Source organism: Bufo gargarizans, chromosome 7 (assembly GCF_014858855.1).
Source record: "Bufo gargarizans isolate SCDJY-AF-19 chromosome 7, ASM1485885v1, whole genome shotgun sequence".
Lineage (NCBI taxonomy): Eukaryota > Metazoa > Chordata > Amphibia > Anura > Bufonidae > Bufo > Bufo gargarizans.
This window is the reverse complement of record NC_058086.1, coordinates 21,868,953-21,893,900: the sequence shown is the minus strand read 5'-3', so window position 1 is coordinate 21,893,900 and position 24,948 is coordinate 21,868,953. Positions and strand designations below refer to the sequence as shown.

Below are 24,948 nucleotides of genomic sequence, written 5' to 3'. Positions count from 1 at the left end.
AATTGCACATTTTGGCTGGAGATACCGACTATCAGTTAAAGGGCATTTGTCCCTATGACACTGGCTGACCTGTTACATGTGCGCTTGGCAGCTGAAGGCATCTGTGTTAGTCCCATGTTCATATGTGTCCGCATTGCAGAGAAAAAAATAATGTTTTAATATATGCAAATGACCCTCTAGGTGCAACAGGGGTGTCACCATTACACCTAGAGGCTCAGCTCTCTCTGCAACTGCCTCGCCCTCTCCACTTTGATTGAAAGCGCCAGGTGTGATCACGTTTTCACTGCCTGGTCCTGTCAAGTGCAGAGAGCGCGGTAGTTGTAGAGAGAGCTGAGCCTCTAAGTGTAATGCCAACGCCCCCGTTGCTCCAAGAGGCTCATTTGCATATCTGAAAACATCATTTTTCACAGCAATGCGGGCACATATGAAGATGGAACAAACACAGATGCCTTCAGATGCCAAGCACACATGTAACAGGTCAGCCAGTGTCATAGGGACAAATCTTCTGACAGACGCCCTATAAATTACAACCTAACCCTTTATCAAGGAGGCCTTCAAACTACTGTGCGTAAAATTTATTTTTGATCCTCGCAATGTTTTGAATATGCTTATGCCATTGGTTAGCAACCTGTGGTGCAGACTCTTAAGGATTTCCAATTGGCACCAGCTTGTTTGGATCCTCCAATTGAGATATGGAGATGGCCAGCAGCTCCTACTACGGGGATATAGGTTTCAGGACTAAAATTCTCTGGTTTAGTGTCCTATGTTAGCATTTTCCATATGGAAGTAGTGTGCTTATGGAGACATAAATTAAAAAAAAGAATAGTGTCTACGTTAATGAAACCCCACCCTGGTTTTGTGCCATGTACAATTTCTTTTAGCCTTGTTCACTTTAAGGGACCCTGTCATGTAAAAGGCAGCATGTTATAAGCAGGAGGAGCTGTGCAGACTGATATATAGTTTTGGGGGCCAAAAGTTTCAGTAGAGATCATTAAAATGTCTGCACCATTTGGGGTTAGGAGTCCAGTGGGAGGTCCTACTCGGTGACTGACAACCTTCTGTGTACACACAGATAGCAGTAAGTCACTGATAAGGACCACCCACTGGACTCCTTAGCCCAGAATGAGCAGGAATTAGACTTAAAAATGACAAGTTATTCTAAATATTTTCCCTCAAAACTCTGCATCTGCTCAGCTCCTCCTGCTCTATAACCTGCTGCCTGCAGATCAGACATGACAGGTTCTCTTCTACTGGTAGGTGTTTGAATGAACCCTTATTACCAGTATAACCAATATGCCATGTCTCCTCTTTCCTGGAATAATATATAAATTACAGATCATTTCTACTATAAAGTACAGAGGTAAGAAGGGAAGGCTACATATCGTAATATGTTATCACCTTACCTCGGCTAATATGAACAATAATACTGATATATTCTGCAAATATACACTATTTAGAATGTAACATCAGAATATGTACTATAGATTACATGCAAAACTGGTATTTTTGCCTTACTAGTAAGTTCTATAGCCTGTGAGGAACAGAACGGAGCCTTTGACGTGAATGGGAGCTGTGGATTTAAACACGCGATCAATTCAGGAATATTTTGTAAGGGAAATGACCTCTGCAGTGTACAATGTGATGGGATAACCTGCGAAGAACGGCCTCTACAGGTAACAAGCAGCTTATGATTTGCATGTAACTCTATAGACTACCGTGACGTAGGACCGGTAAGGGACTGTAAGTGTGCAATTATAAAGCTGTTCAATCAGCCAATCAAATCGAAGCTTTTATTTGGTTTATTGGACGAGATGGGCAACACAATGACTTCTCTTTTCGCTATGCAGCCAATCAAAATAGGTTTTATCCTTGAAGAACCAGATTGTCTTCTCGGAGCAGTCCCTAGTCAATAAGGAAGCAGCGAGCAATCATTAAGGCTCCACTGAGGTGTCTTTCTCTACATAGTTCCAGTACTCGATACTTTGCTGTTCTTTAAGGGTCTCGATGAAGATGTCATAAATGCAAGATATTAACCTAACCAGGCTGTTTTGGTGAATTGGAGCCATTAAATGAAGATAATGAACAAACACTGAGGTTTATGCTTAAAATCCTTGTAACATTCCCTGGAAATCCAGGACTATGGTTTTATACAGAACATACAAAGTAAAAGTAACAGTCTCCACCTCTCACAATAGCATTGTATAATCTACAAGGCACTGTCTCTGCTTCTCACAGGAACAGAAATTAGGCCCAAACTGTTCTAGGAGTTAACCTTTTAATGGCAGGAGGCTTAGCAACGTACATGTCAGACATGTGCAGCTAGGTCCTCTAAAAGCTCTATGCTCTTACGGGCCTACGAAGAGTGACACAAAGTCTTTCGCTTCTGCTGGTATCAATAAGGAATAGGAAATGGGCAAGGTGCAGAAAAGAAATCCATTGGTTCAGTTGATCCTGTCATCACAGTGAAAAAGATTGGTTTGTGATGTTAATATCCCGGGAAATGTGTCTAAATACAATTTACTCCTGGGGCCACAATGAAATGCGGGAAAAAGCAACGAGATGACACCAAGCAACTCTGGATAGAAGAAACTGTAACGGGGATGGGTGACATAGACCAAGAGCAGACACTCTCAGGAACTGAGATCCGTAGGGTTGGTGGGATAAACCGTTGTACTGAAATCTCCATTCAGTAGCACTTGCCAATTTGAAAATAAAGACAACTTAGAAAAAAAAATAACAAATGAAAAAACACTGCTAAAAAAGTCTGAAAATACATTCTCTGCTATAAAAAGGTTTCAAATGTTTTGCTCATAGTTTTAAAATCAAAATGAACGGTGACAGCAAGACACTGCAGACGATGGAGAGAGGGTCCATGAACGCTGTATTATGCAAGTACATGAAACACACATCTAGTTTTATGTGTTTACAAATCGTATGTATATATATTTATATATATTTATATGTATATAAAAAGGTAGGTAATGAAAATTCACAGTTCTTACAGCCGTTAAAGTGTCCGAGAATTGGGATGGTCAATGGTCAGTTACTCTATAAATTGCAGGGGGTTCTCTGCTACCTGGAAGAAGACAGCATAATACTGATCGGTAGTAGGGTATTTTGATTTTGTTTTCTCTTTTTGCAATAAGAATAATTTATCCTTTTGTACAAGCGAACTGTAGCATAAGACAGATACAGAAACTGTTATGATAATTGGCACATATTATTAGGGATTGCTTGATTTTAGGAAAATACTGCAACCGCTTCATATATTTACTCTTCCTACAAACTAGATGAAAGTGAAAACGCCTTCGAGTCAATATTGCTAGAATTGAAAATATATTTAAATATTGGTTTTTCAAGTACAATAATTTAAGGTACTAATGTGTACACGCTACGCAATATACGGTATTAATAGGATGCTAAATGTACCTGTGTACACACACGCAGTATAACTAGAGTATTAGCTAAGTAGTAGTATGAACCAGGCCAGTGCTGAGAGTTTTTACTTGTTTTTTATGCAGCTACTAGACCGTTCTTCTATTGACTTGCTACCTCTATATTGTAATTAAATAATAAATAATATGCCTCCTCTTGAATTCTTCTTTCCTAATAATTCTAATTCGCCCCTGACGGAAGTTCTTTTAAAATGATACACCTAAACTATTGTGCTAATTCCGCTGTGTTTGGGTTTCACGCTTGTGGACGCAGATGGGACCTGCTGAGAGTGATGGTGCTGTGCATGCTGGGAATGTGCTGAGTGCCCAGAGTGAGGCAATGGTTGGTGGCTGGAGTGAGGGTGCTGTACGTGAGGGTGCTGAATGTACGATGCATGGGAAGAATGTTGTCCGTGTGGGTGGTATTGATGTGGTTGGATGTGTTGGGGAGGATGGTAGTGATGATGGTGGTGATAGGGTGGTGGGTTTTGTGGCATGTGGCAGTACTGTGAGTGTTGTGCGTGTACTTGTGCCTGCGTTTGCCCCTCAGCTTGTGCCGAGTGATGACTTGTTGGATGTTGTTGATGCGAGATCAGTGTAGGATGTTGCTGTTGCGCTTGTCCACCCACGAGATGGCTTTGGGAAGATGGCTTCCCCCTCTTACTACCAAATAAAGAACCTAGGAGGGAGGAAGAATTAGGTAAGCTCTGGCGAGAGGCACATTCCCGTGTTGAGGTGGCTCGTCGACGCATGTGAGGACTGCTAATGATGGACCCCTGAAAAGGAAGCATAGAAAATACAATTATACAAGTGGCAGTGATCTATTAGTATTATAAAAAATATATATATAATATAGGTATAGTCACTACTACAACAAGCTACGTACCTAATCTAACACACACCCACTACATGTCACTTGGTTGTCACACTGTCATTCTGAATAGCTCTTGTGAAAAGCTGAACCAAGCATTACAATTTTACTATGACACTGCAGCTGTCTAAAGGATCACTAAACTAGCTATAGAGGTGAGCTAATCCTATATATGTACTAGATCTAGGCCTGGGCTTAAAGGGACGGGCATTAGGCGGTCATGGGACACAAATTATTGGAGGTGAACACACAGAAGATAGGTGGCTGAGCACATGATCAGTGTAAATTAATGGTTTCAAGATGAATGAAATCTCATGAAATCCACATTGAAGTAATTTATTATATTGACATTGTTTTCTGTCTACCTGAGGACAATCTCTGCTTCCCTTTCAATATACTCAGTTAACAGTGTGGTCATATTATTCATCAAGCTAACAGAAAGGCAAGAGACAGTGAAGAGCTTCATTAGAAGTAAAAGGAAAGAGGGTTAGCAGCCAGTTAGTGGTCCAGAGCCACCAGGAGAAAGAAGCAGACAGTCATGTGTGGTGGAGTCATGCTTCAAGTAGCTGGTAGGGTTACGAGGAGCTAGGATCAACCTCACAAATCTTTAAGTGTTTGTCTGTTTGGCTTGGAATATACAGAGTGAGAATCCCAGGCATGCAATATCTGAGGCAAGCAGAATACAGAGGAACAAAAAAAGTGTTCAAGTGAAAGGAAAGGTTTCAAATGCATATCACATCCAACTAGGCATCCTACTTACTTCCATATTGCTGTCTAGCGATCCTGCACTGCTGCGCCGCCCACGCTTGCCTGCCCAGGACATGCAATACCATAGATTAGATTTCGACACAAGATCTGGGTAACACAAGTCTTCCCCTAGCTGACAACCTACTCATTTTATTCATTAAGCAATGAAACCTGACAAAGATGCTCCCCTAGCTCTGTCTAAGGAACATGGCCTTATACTTCTCTAGAGGTGTAATGCCACAAAACATGGGATCTACCAACAGTGCTGAGGTAGACATACTGTGCTCTCCAGCTGAACTCCATCTTCCAGAATGCTTTGCCAGATTACGTGACCTCTCAAGAAGAATTGGCATAGTATACTGGAAGCTGTTCTTATACCAGAGGTGGAAGGTTTGGGATACCCAACTCTACATAGGGGCTTAGGGCCTTGTGGCATAAGACCGTCTAGTAAATATGATGTCTAATAATTATCAAAACTGAATGGGAGGCCAGAGTGAAAAGCCAAATAGGTCATTTACATGATCAGAATTACATGTGAAGAGAATGCCACATCATCCCTCACTCTCCAACTTTTACGTTTTCTAGACTCGTTCAACATGTATCCTGTATGACTATAGTCAAGACAGAAATTCTGAAATTCTCGGGTTGTGGTGAGAAGATGATTGTTACACACTGAAATCGAGTAGACCATGAGGGATGAAACGTCTGGTTGTGATCTAGTATCTCTACATCAGCAGAACAGGAGCTATGAGCACAGTCCAGGGCCTGGGCTATGGGTAAGGCGGCTAGGCTACAGATGCCAACACATAGTAGCTTACTTGGACGGGTTTTGCCGTTTCTGAACAAGAACATAAAAGCTGCAAAATGACACTGGATGATTAGTGATGCAATGAATGGAAATGAAACATCTTATTCTCACAAACAGTATTTGTAGTTTTAAGCTTCAGTCTGTATACTGCAGGAGGCTAGTTCATACTGTATATAGTTACCATGAAATAAAGAAGGTACGATGGACGTGTACATGTGTGTCACAATGAAAGGCTAGTGTTTGGATGCAACGTCATACAATGTAGCCAACAGAAGTACGTCTCCTACTTATACATTTCATTGTAAATAAAATGTGAGTGATATATCCATTGGCAAAAATAATATTAATAAACCTTGTAACAACAAATGATTACAATACGATAATGTTATATCGCCTGAATATTCCGATTTTAAAGAAAACCTGTCATTAATAGGGCACTCATTACATTAATAACTAGCTATGTCTTGGACCTACGGATCTTCCTTGCCGTGATGGGAGTACTTCAAGGGCATCTGTCAGCAGCTTTGTACCTATGACACTGGCTGACCCGTTACATGTGCGCTTGGCAGCTGAAGGCATCTGTGTTGCTCCCATGTTCATATGTGCCCGCATTGCTGAGAAAAATGTAGGTTTCAATATATGAAAATGAGCCTCTAGGAGCAACGGGGCCAAGCAGGCGTGATCAAGTTTACACTGACACTTCATTTTTCTCAGCAAGATGAACATAGAACCAACACAGATTCCTTCAGCTGCCAAGATCACATTCAGAAGGTCAGTCAGTTTCATAGGTAAAAGGCCCTTTAAGAGTCCCTTTAAAAGGGTTGTCCCATCAGAACGACTATTCTCTATATGCCGTATTAAGGCATATGAAAATCATAGAGGGGGAGGGGGTCCTTATTTGGAACCCCAAATGAGCCAGAGCAAACTAGGACATCCATGTCTTATATACAGTAGGTGACCAGTCATTTGAATGACTGCATGCAATACTACTTTTGACCTGTAGTGGCCACTGCAGAGATAATGAGCAGTGATGGTCAGTTCGCAGTGTTTGCCAGCGAACACATGCAGACTGCCATCTTTAGTAAAGTTAGACTCACCCGTCTGGCGATGCACAGGTAAGCCCTTACCTGTGCCGTGAGCCGGTCTGAAATCAAATGCGGTCACCGGGAGCAGGCAGTTCCGAGAACAGCCCGATGAAGGCCCCCGGCGGCTGTTCTCGGAACTGCCTGCTCTCGGTGACCGCATTTTATTTCAGACCGGCTCACGGCACAGGCAAGGGCTTACCTGTGCATCGCCGGACGGGTGAGTCTACCTTTTTAAAGATGGCAGTCCGCATGCGTTTGCTGGCGAACACTGCGAACTGACCATCACTGATAATGAGCATCTGATAGCAACTTCCCTGGAAAAGTTCAACTGTTTTGTGCCGGTTCTCTGGAGCCAGTGGTGCTCATATTAAAGGATCTGTCTATCTGATAACCTCTTTAATGAGTTGGTCTCTTAAGTAGACAGTCATTTTCTTTACTTTATCTGCACATGAGCCCAAGCAAGTGTTAAAAGATGTCCACCACTTTCTGACTACCATGGTAAAAGTCTAGAGGTCCAAATATACCCAAAGCACCGTGAGAGTACTTCTGTGTTATATGTGTCCTAACATAATGGATGCTCTTCATGTTATGATGTTGTATCTCATGTAGGTTTAATGGCTTTAATTATATCCTATTGCCTGGTTAATATAATTGCTGTGCAAATATAATGAGGTTAAAGAAAGTCACAGGCCCATAATGCATTTTCCAAATTCTAATGATGCTTCATTATTTTTTTTGGGCTAATTTTAAGGATCACGCTAGACAAAAGTGACACACAGTGGTATGCTAGTGGGGCACGGCTAAGACCTCCTTTCTTTGTGTTCTTTAAAAGGGGTTTTCCAGATGTATAATATTAATAACTTATCCTCAGGACAGTTCATCTGTATCTGATCGGTGGAGGTTCGACTCCTGTCACCCCTGCCTCTCAGCTTTTTAAAGAGGCTGTGGCACTCAAGTGAGTGCTGCAGCCTCTTCCTAGGCAAGTGATGTCATGTTCATCGGTCACATGACCTAGACACAGCTCAATCCCATTCACTGCAATACTAAGCACAGCCACTATACAATGTAGGCCGCTGTGCTTGGTATGCACTGAGCCTGTTTGAATAGCTGATTGGCAGGGGTGCCGGTGTTCTGCCAGATTCCTATAACTGGCAGAATGCTATACCCGGAAGTGACGCGGCCGCACCAGAATTAGCTGGAGGAGGGTGTGTGTGGATTCGTAAAAATAATTGCACCTCCATGGGACAAGCACCTACTTCATTTGCATGCACGAAACCGTACACCGCGCGTGCTTGCGCAGATCCACACACCCCCTCCTCCAGCTGATTCCGGTGCGGCCGCATCACTTCCGGGTATAGAATTCTGCCGAGGTATAGGAATCTGGCAGAACACCGGGAGTAGTACCCCCAGTGATCAGATATTGACCTATCCTGAGGAAACGTCATCAATATTCTATTTCTGCAAAGGTTTAAAAGTAATTTCAGGAAGTATTACTTTACTGAGAGAGTAGTGGATGCATGGAATAGCCTTCCTGCAGAAGTGGTAGCTGCAAATACAGTGGAGGAGTTTAAGCATGCATGGGATAGGCATAAGGCCATCCTTCATATAAGATAGGGCCAGGGGCCTATTCATAGTATTCAGTATATTGGGCAGACTAGATGGGCCAAATGGTTCTTATCTGCCGACACATTCTATGTCTGTTTCTATGTTTCTGGAAAAACCCTTTGTATCCCTCACTGAAACTCAGAATGGAATTTACTGAAATCTGAATCAGGTCTTGGCGGTTATGGTACCATATACATGTACAGGTAGTAAAGGAGACCTCACAAGGCAAGGGGATGGGATATTGGAATTAAGTGCAATCATAGAGGGTTTTTAACAAATTTAGTCCACTTTAACTACAATACATAATACTTTACAAAGTATGAAAATATGTATTGTCATAAACAGCCCTACTATGTATAATAGGTGATAGCATGAGTACCCCAGAGGGTACACAACATATCTCTAGAGGGTCACCTGCACTGTTCTCATGCAGTGCTCTTACTACATAGTACAGTGTATAATTAACAGCTTTGGTGGTAATTTGATGCAATTTGTTCAAAGGGTAACTGTCATGTTTTTATCAAAAACATCAATTTTAGCATTGGTTACTGCTGCAGCAGCATTATGCATAAAGAAATCTTTAGTTTCTTCACTGCACTGTTTTCCTTGAGTTTAAACATTTACAATATGAGGACCTTCTCAAGATGGCTCCTCTGCCAGTTCTATGCTTTCCCTCACTTCCCAAACACACTTGTTGTAGCCAGCATCTCCCTGCCAGCCAATCAGATTGGATTACTGAGAGACACGCCTCCTCACTCTGAAGCCTTATGCAGGCATGCAGTGTGAAGGACCGCCCCTCTGTCTTCTTTTTACACTAAAGGCAAGACAGAAAAGACATAGCAACGGTCTTTTAAGGGAGCAGTGGAAAGGGACAGGGGACATTGATGAAAGCTGTTATTATAAGGTAATTACAGATCTTTTGACAATCACTGACAGACTAACTCAGGTATACATGCCTACTTCTAATAAACTAGCAAATAAATAAAAAATGACAGTTGCCCTTTAAGTAGGGGTGTACTTGGCTTAGCAACATTGAGAAACGCCGGTCTAGAACATGTAATAGGCATAATATCCAGCCATGTCTTTTTTCAGGTACAGATGTGTCCTCACCTTAGCTCAAATTTGATGACAGGCACCAATTTCTAATTATGTTAATTAAAGGGAACCTGTCACCTCCCAAAACCATCCCAAGCCGCCAGCAGTACCTGCGTGCAGCCAGCAGTGTGTTTCTGAGTATGTCTTTCTTCCTGAAGGCAGATCCAGCAAAGGTACTGAAAAAGTTGTTTTATTCCGTACCCGGCGCGCTTCTCCACACATGCTTGAAGTCACAGAGGCAGCGGCCTCCTTGCTTCAAGTCACGGTAACCACGCCCCCTTCCCTGCCCCTTCGCTGTGATTGACAGCGCTTATGCACGAGAGTTCGGCTGCCTTTGCCGAACAGCCCGCTGTCAGTCACAGCGAAGGGGCATGGAAGGGGACGTGGTTACCGTGACTTGAAGCAAGGAGGCCGCTGCCTCTGTGACTTCAAGCATGTGTGGAGAAGCGCGCCGGGTACGGAATAAAACAACTTTTTCAGTACCTTTGCTGCATCTGCCTTCAGGAAGAAAGGTATCATCAGAAATACGCTCCTGGCTACACGCAGGTACTGCTGGCGGCTTGGGATGGTTTTGGGAGGTGACAGGTTCCCTTTAAACAAATATCACGAGATGCTATCAAATCCCTTGACAGAATGCAATCTACATCATAACAGATAGTAAAAAAATAAAGGAGGTTGTCTTGTGCCACGCATCTTGGGATTTGTTGAGCCAAGAGGAAAGGTAAAAAAGGGCACATCTGTATACAATGAAACAATTTACACACTGAATACACACCATACCAGTGCATAATCTGTCTTATTGTAATATTGTTATGAATGTTTCAATGTGCACTGTATGTACTAAACATGCCTCACGGTCAAGGAGACCAGATCGGCAGGTGCTCCTGTCTCATGACTCAACATTACAAAACCTGTATTCATCCAAAATAGTAAAAGGCAAATCTGTATACAATGAAAGTACTTAAAGACTGAAAAAAAAACACCATACCAGAGCATCATTCTTCTTATTGTAATGTGCTGTATGTACTAAACATACCTCATGGTCAAGGAGACCAAATCAGCATGAGTCAACATCACAAAAACTGTAGCAAACATGTAATATTCATCCAACATAGTAAAGGTTTTTTTATATGTCATCTCTAGAGCCTTTACTCATTATTGAACAGTACACATTCACATTTCCAACAGCTAAAAAAAGACCAAGAAATGACAGGTATGCAATTATCTACATGCATCTTACAAATGACCTATGATGCAGAGTTCAAGCTAGTGCATTTTGGCCACACTCAACTTCTACCTCATGCTCATCATCTTTGCATGATACATTCTGGCCTTGGGATGTTGGGGTGGGACAAAGATGAGGGGTAATGAGAAATTTTTGCAAATCAGTTGTAGGCCATCCTCTATATGATTCTGAACATCGGTAGTACACCATCTTCTATTTGCTATAATTATTGGCAAAAATTAGGTGCATGAAATTTCTGCAAACCAGTAGTATTCCATACTCTATATGGCACTTTGGACTAGCGAAGATTTGATACTCTACATCTTCTTATGCTTGATATGTTATGGGGGGCAAGTTAGTGGAGCCCATTAGATCAGCTGCTTAACAAAAGGAGTAATCTGAAGCTCTTGAACACCAATAAAAAAGCTTTAATAGCCCAGTGTGCCATGTATAGAACTGGCATTTGCCTATGTAAAAGAGGGACCTTCCCAGACCAGGGCTTGGGGGGAAACTGCTACTTCTGCATCTCCTTTAGTTATGGAAATAAAGAAATGTGTTTGGGCGAGCACTCTACCATAAAGCACACATTTATTCCAAGTAAGTTGCGATAAAAAACAAGTAAAAAAACTGGTTAAAAACACAAATAAAATACATCAATATAACCACAGTGGGGTAGATAAATGTTAGTCAATGTCCATAAAGGGCTATTCAATCCTCTGGCGTGAGTGGTATCTAGAGTTCTTTGTAGGGCCTTCTGATGTGGCCTTAGTTTCCAGCAGAAGTCCACTATGACCACAATAATATGTGATAGGTGTTGTAAATGCCGATACGGCGCTGAAGGGGATTCCTGGAATCGACTAATACTTTTATTATGTCGGACTTCAATCCTGAGGTATTTTTATCAGAGTAAAAGGATAACGGTATTTTCGGCTAATCTGCCGCTTACCTCGTCTTTGTAGGAATGATCCACGTGTGTCCGCACGTATTTGTCGGGGAGCAGGTGATGTGGGAGACACTGAGAAAGGGATAGTTACAATTCCAGAAACGCGTCTGGGTAAACGCCATACACCTGTCGAAATTTCTTTAGTCGCATGGCCATGCAGACAGGACTTTTCGATTCGAAGGTTTAGAATTAGATTTTTCGAATATTATATAGGAAAGACGTCACTACCGGACTAAACAGGAAGCCACGTAAGTGCAATACCGCGAGAACTACTGAACGCGGCCATTGAGGAGAGCAACGTGAGACGCCGGTGTCTCCCACATCACCCGCTCCCCGACAAATACCGCGGACACACGTGGATCATTCCTACAAAGAGGAGGTAAGCGGCAGATTAGCCGAAAATACTGTTATCCTTTTCCTCTGATAAAAATACCTCGGGATTGAAGTCCGAGATAATAAAAGTATTAGTCGATTCCAAGAATCCCCTTCAGCGCCGTATGGGCATTTACAAGACCTATCACATATTATTGTGGTCATAGTGGACTTCTGCTGGAAACTAAGGCCACATCAGAAGGCCCTACAATGAACTCTAGATACCACTTACGCCAGAGGATTGAATAGCCCTTTATGGACATTGACTAACATTCATCTACCCCACTGTGGTTATATTGATGTATTTTATTTGTGTTTTTAACCTGTTTTTTAACTTGTTTTTTATCGCAACTTACTTTGAATAAATGTGTGCTTTATGGTAGAGTGCTTGCCCAAACACATTTCTTTATTTCCAATCTAATCCTGAGAGGTAGGGTGTCCTCTCCCTGGGTTCGCAGCACCATACCATAGGTTATATAGGAGAGTAGCCACCACCACTACTATATATCCTTTAGTTATGGCCCTGTTTAAGTGCCTCCAACCTCTGATAACATTTATTAAAAAAATAATTTAAAAAAGCTTCATCTCAGTACTGGTCAGTCCGATCTCAAGATACAGAGTATGAATTATATATATTGGTCCAGTAAATATTTGTGAGATTTGCATGCTGCCATCTGTTCGCATAACTCTAAGCTTAGTTTAGATAAATTCTCTATAACCCAGTATTATAACCTCTTTGATTTACTTCTTACAGTTCTGATTTGTAGTTATTAATTACCCACTAATCATTAAACTACTTATCTGGCTCTAGATCCTTAAGTACACATTTGCCATTTCTACTAATAAGTAACAAAACCACCATATCGTAAACTTCCAATTAATACTCTGACAAGATACGCAGATAATGGATGCTACAAAGACAACACTAGTCAAAGTAGATCTACAATTACAAACAAATTTCCATAAATCAATAGTGTAAGCAAAGATAAAAAAATATATGCTACTACAGAAAAATGCCTCATTCTACACTTATCAGACCCCCCCCCCACCTTCTACACTGATCACTCACTCAATTCACTGACAAAATCCATCTTTAGAAAAGAGACATGATTTTCAGATTTACTGAGGTATCAGGTTACAGCTACGGCCAAGTTTATAGAGTATGGGGGGGGGGGAGGGGGTTGAAGGAGAGAGCATCTGTAGAGAAAGAGAAACAGACACACAGATGTTGCTGCTTTTAGCAAGTTTTCTATCTCACCCAGTGCTGGATTCACAGCAACCCTACTCCTTTCTGCTGTAGACTCTCCAGCATAGTGCTGCTACTCTGCATGTGAGCGAGAAATAAGGGAGCAAAATCTCCTCTTTTCTCTGAGTTTGAAAAACATCATAGCAACTAGCCTTCTGTTTCCTCTCATCTTTCCTGTCTCCTCTCAATAGACATCTTTTGGCAGCATCTGTAACCTGATTTCTCAGTGTAGAGACTCCTGTGTATGAATTTTATCTGTGAATTCAGAGTAAGTGATCAGTGCAGAAGACGGGGGTTGGGGGTGTAAGGCCCTTCAGACTCAAAGCCAGCACATAGTGGACAGAAGTAACAGTACTATGGAGGACTGCAATCTTTCTGAAACATGTACCAAGTGTTTCTAAGACTAGCTAAGGGAGGACATGGAGACCTCCACTTTATTCCACTTTTTTAATGTTATATAACCAAGAAACAAGACAACCATTGTAAGAGAATGCAGAATATTAGGTTGCAAGACACAATGCACAATCTCTCGTTAGTCTTATGGTACATATTAATTCATGCTCCACGCTATAACCAAGAGACACGCGTTCTATTGGAAATACTGTTATTTTCGGTTACAGTTAACAAGAAACTAAAACCAATCAATTATTTTATGACCTTCCACATCACATGCATGCACTGCACTTTGTAAGCCTAAAACAAAAAACTTCAGACGCTTATATAAATATATATTTAGTATAATGTATCATTACATAGTGTATCATTCATTTCCAATGACACATCCCATAAACTGACTGATAATCTGAGAAAATATGCTAATATATACTCATTTCTGCCATGAGCAGTTACCGTTAGAGACCAACAAATGCTGCAGCCTTTAAACCCAACTTTGTTAAAAGCATACAGTATTGGTCTCCAGGAAAAATAAATACATCATTTTAACTACATTACAGTTGCCTTCTGTTTTGAGGGATATTGCAGAATTTATTTAATAATATGCCATTATTGTATTCTTTAGTTACCAGAGGGAGCAATTCAAATCTAATATTGGGGAGGCTGTGGTGGGGAATGGGGGGGGGGGATCACATTCTATCAGAAGAATACAGAATTTTTGACATTGTTTATAATATGCTTATAATGGGAAAGTAAAAATTCACACTCCTTATTGGAGATTCCAAAAAATAATACAATGTTGGAAAACTGCTCATTAACAACTTTACAAAAATATTCTGCAAGGTAGCTTCCAACAGAGATATACTGGGCATAACATGGAAGCACGGGCTGAATGGTTGTGTATTAGATAAGTGTTCATATGAATGTAGGTTGGGGGTGGGGGCAGGGTTTTAACATGTATAACAGGTCCAAATGCTGTTATAATCATGTTTATGGGATCATACAATAAAAATTAACAATCAGGTATGGAGGAGGATATTGTGTGAAGGTAGAAGTAAAACAATTAAAGGGATTTTCCTGGAAACATCAACCCACCTGCAGAAGAAGGTTTCCAATATACTTACTGTCCCGAAGTTGCGTTGATCGGCAGTTCTAAAACACACCTCTATTTGGACATCCTACATCTGCTGACAGCATGTCCATTGGTCTAAATACCAGACTTCCGGGCTGGTCTTTGGGCGGGCATGTCACATCCGCATCAGGGAAGGACCATTTGCCTCCCTGGCACATGCGCAAGGATGATGAATAGTTCTGGCCCAATCCACAGTACCTTTCCTGTCCTGGGCTGTGGAAGTGATGTGTCCTTCCATAGACCAGACTAGAAACCTGCTATTCAGACTGAAGGATTTGACATTGGTGGATGTAGAATTTCCAAAGCAAAGGCAGGTTCCAGAGCGGCCATTTAACACATCTTTGAGGCAGTAAGGAGATTGGAAAATTACTTCTGCAGGCAAGTTAGGATTATTTAAGATGGATTGTTGATGGATCCTGCTGGGTCTTGGAAAACCCCTATAAAAACTGTAACATGGATTTTGTCTTTCAACCAAATTAATTTAGGTGGAAAGGAGTTTTACAATAACATAGCATAGGAACTTGGGGAATGTAATTAAATTTTATACTGCAATAAGGCTTCATATACCTGGACTTCTTTTGCATTACTTTCTGAAAATATTCTTTTGCTTTAAGGGTTATAAACATTCCTTGGATGGGTCAAACTTGTATAAATCTGTGTGAGCCAAGTCATCTGTGACTTGGAATAAATGAGATTATACATGGCGGATAGGGTGGAATGATCTAGTCCTATGAGTCATTGGAGGGAGCAGCCATTATGAAACAGCGTATGGTTGAATGGGGACAAAGAAGAATGTTGAGTATGGACTGTTGAGTATGTTGAGGTTGGTAATATTGGATGGTTACACATAATGATAGAAAGAAAGATTGAATGATATACTATAAAATTGTTGGGTTGTAAAGTCACGGCTTGAATGGTAGATGGGGATTCCCTGTCCTAGTAATATCTCCTCAGATATCCCGTACTTTAGAGTTGTACATATCAGCGGCCACCTCAAAGAGGCTAAATTGCTTTAGTATTGGGTACAAGGTACTTTCCATCTCACAATGTCAAGGCACGCTGCAAGGCTCATCATCCAAGTAATATAATCTAGAATTTTAAACAGGGCTATTCGGGGCTATTGCGTTGCAAATTACATCAATAATACAAATAGTAATTTGGGGATTTTCACAGTTACAGCTCTGTGTGCAACGTTATTTCTTTTGATTCCTGCATAACTTGATATCTACCATAAAGATGTTGCATATTACATTGCTATCCTGGCGATGGGACTAACCCAGCAGGCCATTAAGGTGAATTTATGAACAGAATAATAATGCTGATAAAAGATAGTGGTCCGGTTTTCTTCAGTTTCGCGTTAACAGACCATGAGTATAAGTAGCTCAATGTCAGTCAGCTGAATTAAAGAGACTTTGAAACGGTAATGCTAAAGAAACATGGGAGAAACAGACAAATATCTAGTACAGCATTGTAAGGCAAAAGTAAATTTAGACGGGCTTCACTCCATTTCATTCATCTAATGTAATGCACGGGTACACGGAAGCACAGGATACACATGAAGCGATCATTACATGAACCTGGGTCTGTCTGCTTCTAAATCTACAAGTCCACTTACGCTTTCCACTGTCTTCACTTCAAGTATACATAGTAATCTATAATAGTTTATTTTCAAAACAAGTAGGCACAAAAAAAAAATAAAAAAAAGGAAAACAGCAAATAAACCAAATAAATATTCATATAAGGGTTACGGCTGGATACAGCACAAATTATGGTATATTTATATTGAATATACATATTTGTGTATATTAAGCTCATAACCAGGTGTACTCAAACCATTCTTACCTGCTTCTGACAGATCTCGGAGGGAGCTGCTGAGAGCGCTGCGCTTTAGTCCTTCGCCAGTGGCGTAGCTGTCATCTAGGCATGTCCTGTTCAATGTGCCGTTACCAGACTCTTTCTTCAAACTGGAGCATTGAGACATACTAGGACGCACCACTCCCTTCTGCTTCTCTAGCTCCGCTGAAGCGAACACAAAAAGTATATAGGAAAAATGAGCTGCATTATCAACTCGGAAATCGGAAAATCCAATACAGAAGAACCAGTAGGCACTGTAATCCATGATATCATTGACAGAAACCCATCGCTAGGACACACCGCGATTAAGGCATGAATAGCCTTCTAATGTCTACCTGGAGGTTGTAATCCAACGTAGCAGTCATCATATGGTCATTTTCATGATTTCCACCTAAGGCTATTTTCACAATAGCGTTAATATTTTCCGGTATTGAGATCCGTCATAGGGTCTCAATGCCGGAAAAAAATGCTTCAGTTCTGTCTCCATTCATTGTCAATGGGGACAAAACGTAACTGAACAGAACAGAATGCTCCAAAATGCATTCCATTCCGTTCTCATAACAGAGAGCAAATTGCTTTTCGTCCTGGGATGCGGAGCAAGATGGATCCGGCATGACCCCCAATGCAAGTCAATGGCGACGGATCCGTTTTCTCTGACACTATCTCACACAATAAGAAAACGGATCCGTCCCCCCTTGACTTTCAACGGAGTTCATGACTGATCCGTCTTGGGTATTTTAAAGCTAATACAACCGGATCCATGCATAACGGATGCAGATGGTTGTATTATCAGTAACAGAAGCGTTTTTGCTGAACCCTGCTGGATCCAGCAAAAACGCTAGTGTGAAAGTAGCCTCCAGGCACCAGGGCCTAAGTTCAACTGTGACCTCTGCAGCGCTATACATACATGGATACTACATATTTGCTAACATATAGGACAGAGGTGGGCAAACATTTTGACTCGTGGGCCACAATGGGCTCATATATTGGGCCCTGGTGCCGGACCAAGAGTAGATGGAATTTGTGTGAATTAATATAAATTAATATAAATTCAATTTAAATTTCGTAACATTAAAGGTTTAGTTTAATTTAAGGTAGAAAAGCATATAAAGAGTTATTGTACAAAACTTTTATGCAATGTATTTCTTTCATAACACAGTATGTATAACTCACCTTCAATTTTAGTGGGAACAGTGTTGTTGGTCTCTCTTTTTTGTTAATGCATCAAAGTCTGGAGTTACAGTAGCTTTGTTGTTGCAATTCGCAGAATAGATAATGTGCCAGTATATAGGGTCCCCCTAGTGCCTCCTATAATGTGCCAGTATATAGGGCCCCCATAGTGCCCCCCATAATGTGCCAGTATATAGGGCCCCCATAGTGCTTCCCCTCTTCTCCATAGTGCCCCCCTATATTGTGCCAGTATATAGGGCCCCCATAGTGCTTCCCCCTCTTCTCCATAGTGCCGCCCCATATTTTGCCAGTATATAGGGCCCCCATAGTGCTTCCCCTCTTCTCCATAGTACCAATCTATATTGTGCCAGTATATAGGGCCCCATCCCCCTTTTTGCCACAGTATACTATAAATAATAAAAACAATAAACACATACACTTACCTTATGCTGCTGTCAGTGATGCAATGCAGGCCTCTTCCGGCCTGTGTCCCGCTCTGTACGGCTAAGGCGGCGCGATGACATCAACGAGCCGCCTGCATCGGCCTCTGATAGACTACAGGCACTAGGCCTGTAGTCTACCAGAGGAACGGGCAAGGGAGATGCCTCTCCCCTGCTCCTCCACACCATTCATCTGTATCGCTGTCCTGAGGATGGTGATACAGATAAATATGGAGATGAGCGCTTCCACAATGGAAGCCCTCATCTCCATTTCTGCTGCCTCCGGACAGCTCTGCGGGCCGGATTAAAAGGTTTGCCCATCACTGATATAGGATCTTCACCACTTTTGGCCTCCAGCCCTCCATGCTTTTAGGCTATACAGCTAGATAGACAGGTAGATGTGATATGCTGCTTAGCAGTAGTCAAGAGAGTGGACCTGGTCCAGGAGTTCAGGGGGTTGTAATCAGCAACATTTTGCATCACTAAATCACCAAATTTAAAGAGCACTGTCCTAGTGAAAGCTTCCCCTCAAAGGGGCTTTCCAGGATATTGATAGTGATGGCCTATCCTCAGGATAGGTTATGAGTATCAGATTGGTTGAGGCACAGAACCCTAGCCAATCAGCTGTTTGAAGAGACAGTGGAGTTCCGATGAGTGCCGTGGCCTCTTCCTCTGGGGTGCTGAAGGTCGGACCTCCGCCGATCTGATATTGATGACCTATCCCATCCAACTCCTGGAAAACCCCTTTAATGTAATATCTAGTGCTTTTTATTCAACCACTGGTTAGACATTCATGATTTGTTTAGTTTTATTATTACATCATAGCTTTAATAGTTAAATGACATGACTTTCACAACCAGTTGATGACTTCCCAGTATTTGGCAATGTATTTATATCCCAAGTGGCAATTAAAATTATTCTGACACTTCTCATGCTGATTCATTTCACTATACGGTACGTCATTCACACTGTACAGAAAATGAACCAATATGGAATGAGCATAAAGCAATATCAAATATTTCCTTTTCTGGGACGGAAAATATTTTTAAAGCTTAGCCATAAGCTGGACTGAGCCGTGTCTTCCAGTTGTCATCCAATCTAAGGAGTGTGACCCTTACTTCAGGAAGATGAACTATTCACAAATAAATCCTGTATTGTATATACCTTTGTACTTACACTCTATTCTGTATTTTTCCATTTCTTGAACTTCTGCAATGGATTCTCTCAAGTCATCTGTGAACTTCTTGCGATCTTGAGGATTTGGTGCATTGAAGTTTATGAGCACTTTAATGTCTGCTCCTGGAATTGCTGATGTGAGTCGGATGCCATTTGGGTAGTCTAAAATGAACAAAAGGTAAAAGTCAGTGAATGAATCCAAAAATACAGCATGCAGCGAAGCTTGGCATCTTGTCTGTAATGTAAAATCTGTAAAGTGGAAGAACCATCAAAGGAGAAAACTTAGGGATTGTCTCACTTTCAGCAAGTGGTATTTATCATGTAGATAAAGTTATTACAGGGCAGTTACTAATGTATTGTGATTGGCCATACTGTCTCCTTTGCTGGCTGGATACATTTTTCTATCACATTATACACTGCTCGTTTCCATGGTTACAACCACCCTGTAATCCATCAGTGGTGGTCGTGCTTGCACACTATAGGAAAGAGTGCCAGCCTCATGGTGGCCAGGGCCGTGGGAGCGCACAGTTTCCTATAGTGAGCAAGTACGACCACCCCTGCTGGATTGCAGGGTGGTCGTAACCATGGAAATGCGCATTGTATAATGTAATGGAAAAACGAATCAAGCCAATATGGACAATCACAATACATTAGTAAGTGCGTTGTATTAACTTTAGCTACATGATAAATGCTATTTGCTGAAGTGAGACAACCCCTTTAAGCTTAAACCTGGTGTTTTATGATTACCAGTGTCTATACATACATAGAAGACCAGGTCTGTTACGTGGTTGTGCCCTTCATGGTGTAGTGTAGGAGTCAGACAGATGTCCAGTGGTTCCTCCTTCTCTATCACAGCATGAAATCTCAGGAAAAGACATTGAGGAGAAGACATTTCCACTGCAGCTTCCTCTCCCCTCCTCCCCATTTTCTAATCACTATTTTACACTAGATGGCTTTTTTGGTGACTGAGGAGGTGTTGGAACATCAGGCTGTTGAAAATGAGGACAATCCAGGTCCATGAGGACTTTCACGTGATAAGAATTAAAGATTTCACAGCTATTAATTTATGGCAAAAATATTTGCTTTAAAGGAGTCTTTCTGTTATAACAAGTATCCATAGGATAGGTGCTAACTATTAGATTGGCGGGGAAATCCGACTACTGGCTGGGATCCCCATGGTGAGAACAGCGGCCCCATACCCTGAAATGAACAGAGCAGCTAGCTGAGCATGCACCATGCCACTCCATTCATTGTCAATAGTGCTTGGCTATATCCAGCAATCCCATAGAGAATGAATGGTAACCAGGAAAGGGGGCTCCATATTCTATTCACTCCCCGTTTTATCTGCGAATTACAGATGACAGTTCCTGAGTTCTAAAGACAGAAGTAATGAGCCTGCCCGCTGTAATTCATGGAGGGCCATCGACACCTGCTTTTATTTTTAGAAATACAAGGTAACAGTCTTCCTTCGATCATAAAAAAACGCCATTTCTGCACACGTTAGTGTCACTTTATAGCACGATATTAATTCCTGGCTGATGATCATATACTATCTGATGGCTGTAAATCTGTCAGATATGCCCAGGGGGTAGCAAATGTCCTATAATGATGGTTATTGGTGTCATCTATAACTTCATAATCCCAAAAGAGAGATCTGTCGTAGAGGAGAGAAATATGTAATATTCTCCTGAGTAAACTGTCAGTGAGATATAACGCTCTGCGTGAAATAGCGGGCGCTCTGTATTGTGCTAAATAAACCTGAGTTATCTCGGTTTCAGCGGAAGGTCACGGGTAATATATATAATAGCCGTCCCGTTACTTGTGGGTTATGAGCATAGACAAGAATATATATGGGAAGCTAAATGAATCTTGCGGCTGGTGATGGTTAATCACAATCACGTAATAAAAGCGAGGCTTAGTATGGAAGGCTGCTGTTACAAACAATAACGTCACGCCTGCCAGGACTCCTTAGCATTTGCAGCCTAATAGACTCCACAAATACTCGGCACTGCAGTGACCTGACGGAGCTTTTGTGAATAATGCGGTTTAAGACTTGTGTAAATTGACATTTACTGGACAATTTGCAGCTTTCACACTTGTCTTCCCGAGAATTTATCTCATTTTCTTTCGTCTGTGCATTAGAAGCCAGATCCGAAAAAGACCTCATGGTTGCCTAGCAGCTGCACCCCTATAACCTAAGGGCAGGCACACGATGGTGCTGCCTACCAAAATATACAGCATATAATTCAGCTCTGAAATAAAAACAAAAAAAAAACATAACTGCTGGCAAATACAGAGAAGTAGCGAGAGTTTAATATCTAGGGGTCGCTGCACCAGGACAGAATTACACAGGGTTTTTTCCGTGCCGATTTTCATGCAGACAATCCGCAGTGTAAGGCCTCATGCACACGACTGTATTTTCGGGGCGGATCAGGTGCGGACACATCCGTTTGTTCGTTCCGTCGGACCACAAAAAACACAGAGCATGTCCTATTCTTGTCCAGCTGGGATATGTGTTTTTTTGGGATCCCTGGTTTGAGGGATTTAGGGCTTATGCACACAAACGTATTTTCTTTACCATGTCCATTCCGTTTTTTTGGTGGCCCATATGCAGAATCATTCACTTCAATGGGTCCGCAAAAAAATGGAAATAACTCCATGTGGATTCTGTTTTCGTATGTCCGCTTGGCCATTCCTCAAAAAAGACAGAACATGTTCTATTCTTGTCCGTTTTGCATACAGGGATAGGCACTGTAACAATGGATCCAGGCTGGTTTTCCAGGCTTTTCATATTGATGACCTACTGTATCCTCAGAATAGGTCATCAATATCTGATCGGCGGGGGTCCGACACCCTGCTGATCAGCTGTATGAAGAGAAGGCACGCGCCATGCTCGTGTGCCATTTCCGGTCTCTCTTCCTGCTTGCCATAGACATAGCAGCAGCGAGCAGGAGGAGAGACTTGGCGCATGCCTTCTCTTCATACAGCTGACCGGCGGGGGTGCCGGGTGTCAGACCTCCGCCGATCTGAAATTGATGACCTATCCTGAGGACAGGTAATCAATAAAAAAAAAGTCTGGAAAACCCCTTTAAGGAATGGGAAATAGGGAGCTGGCAGGGCCTATCCTCTGCATACTAGAGGCCACCAACAGGCCATAGTTGCCAGAAGGCTAAGGCCGCAAACACGGCCTAGGTCAATGGTGGCAAACCTATGGGACAGGTGCCAAAGGCGGCGCTCAGAGCCCTCTCTGTGGGCACCTGCACCCTGGAAAAAGTCTAAGGTGTACCAATATGCTTTACTCTTTCTCTGCCATTCATCAGTCACACTATGAACAACACAGGCAGCGCAGGGCGCACTATGAACAGCACATACAACGCAGGGCGCACTATGAACAGCACATGCAGCGCAGGGCGCACTATGAACAGCACATGCAGCGCAGGGCGCACTATGAACAGCACATACAACGCAGGATGCACTATGAACAGCACATGCAGCGCAGGGCGCACTATGAACAGCACAGGCAGCGCAGGGCGCACTATGAACAGCACATACAACGCAGGGCGCACTATGAACAGCACATGCAGCGCAGGGCGCACTATGAACAGCACATGCAGCGCAGGGCGCACTATGAACAGCACATACAACGCAGGGCGCACTATGAACAGCACATGCAGCGCAGGGCGCACTATGAACAGCACATGCAGCGCAGGGCGCACTATGAACAGCACATACAACGCAGGATGCACTATGAACAGCACATGCAGCGCAGGGCGCACTATGAACAGCACAGGCAGCGCAGGGCGCACTATGAACAGCACAGGCAGCGCAGGACGCACTATGAACAGCACATGCAGCGCAGGGCGCACTATGAACAGCACAGGCAGCGCAGGACGCACTATGAACAGCACATACAGCGTAGGGCGCACTATGAACAGCACAGGCAGTGCAGGGCGCACTATGAACAGCACAGGCAGCGCAGGGCGCACTATGAACAGCACAGGCAGCGCAGGGCGCACTATGAACAGCACAGGCAGCGCAGGACGCACTATGAACAGCACAGGCAGCACAGGGCGCACTATGAACCGCACAGGCAGCGCAGGGCGCACTATGAACAGCACAGGCCGCATGGGGCGCACTATGAACAGCACAGGCAGCACAGGGCGCACTATGAACAGCACAGGCAGCGCAGGGCGCACTATGAACAGCACAGGCAGCGCAGGGCGCACTATGAACAGCACAGGCAGAGCAGGGCGCACTATGAACAGCACAGGCAGCGCAGGGCGTAGTATGAACCGCACAGGCAGCGCAGGGCGCACTATGAACAGCACAGGCAGCGCAGGGCGCACTATGAACAGCACAGGCAGCGCAGGGCGCACTATGAACAGCACAGGCCGCATGGGGCGCACTATGAACAGCACAGGCAGCACAGGGCGCACTATGAACAGCACAGGCAGCGCAGGGCGCACTATGAACAGCACAGGCAGCGCAGGGCGTAGTATGAACCGCACAGGCAGCGCAGGGCGCACTATGAACAGCACAGGCAGCACGGGGCGCACTATGAACAGCACAGGCAGCGCATTGAATGTAGGCAGGTTATTATACATAAATGATAAAAGTACATGGAAGATATACTATATTGGTAATCAGATTAAAATTGCTGTGTTTGCACTTTGCCATAAATAAGTGGGTTTTGGGTTGCAGTTTGGGCACTCGGTCTGTAGAAGAATTGCCATCACTGTTCTAGGTGAAGGAAAGTCTAGAATTCTGATATAGTCTGGTGCTCCAACTTACAATGAAGGAATCCACCATATTTTAACATGGCTGCATTATAGATGCTGTGAGGTTAATTAACAGCATATAGATGTATAGTAGGCAGTAGTAAATAGTGTTAAGCCAGAGCCCATGGATTAGCATATAGGGTACTAAGATCTTTTAAAAGTACATTTTGGGAAAACCCCTCAAGCATTTTGGAGGTTGAATGGCTCAGGCCAGTATAAAATAGACTACAGGTAAACAAATTGTAACGATTTGATTCATCTTATCAACAGGACTTCTTCACCTGTGGTGGGAGGGGAGTCCCCGCAGGGGAAGAAATGCCCGCCCTCGGCTAAAATAACAGGGCCGGACATTTAGCCTGGCCCGTACAATTTCCTGCCTGCGACGCCGCTTCAATTAGCTGAGCAAGGGCAGAGGCTCTGCTATGGAGCAGTGCCTGCGCAGGTGTGGTAGCTCATCTCTAACACAGACAATTATGTTTCATAATAGAATAATACACAGATTACATGGGTTCTATGCAAGTATAAAAAGGGTCCATTTTTTTCCAGACACAGTACTAACGCTGTAACAAGTAAA

The 24,948-nt window shown here is 42.8% G+C and overlaps 1 protein-coding gene across 7 annotated transcripts in view; it reads right to left on the bottom strand.

Annotated features, from left to right (window-relative positions):
* Positions 1-387: 387 nt before the first annotated feature.
* IQSEC1 (IQ motif and Sec7 domain ArfGEF 1) overlaps positions 388-24,948 on the bottom strand; it is a 229,694-nt gene continuing 205,133 nt past the window's right edge. For 4 of the 7 annotated variants that reach the window (XM_044300549.1, XM_044300550.1, XM_044300553.1 and 1 more), the window contains exons 11-14: positions 19,585-19,758; positions 16,799-16,975; positions 5,066-5,115; positions 388-4,210 (exon numbers count right to left, since the gene is read on the bottom strand). In XM_044300549.1, coding sequence (XP_044156484.1) covers positions 3,656-4,210; positions 5,066-5,115; positions 16,799-16,975; positions 19,585-19,758 — 956 coding nt within the window. In that variant the 3' untranslated portion in view covers positions 388-3,655. The remainder of the gene's footprint in view (positions 4,211-5,065; positions 5,116-16,798; positions 16,976-19,584; positions 19,759-24,948) is intronic. The other 3 variants (XM_044300552.1, XM_044300555.1, XM_044300556.1) reach the window with 2 other exon arrangements.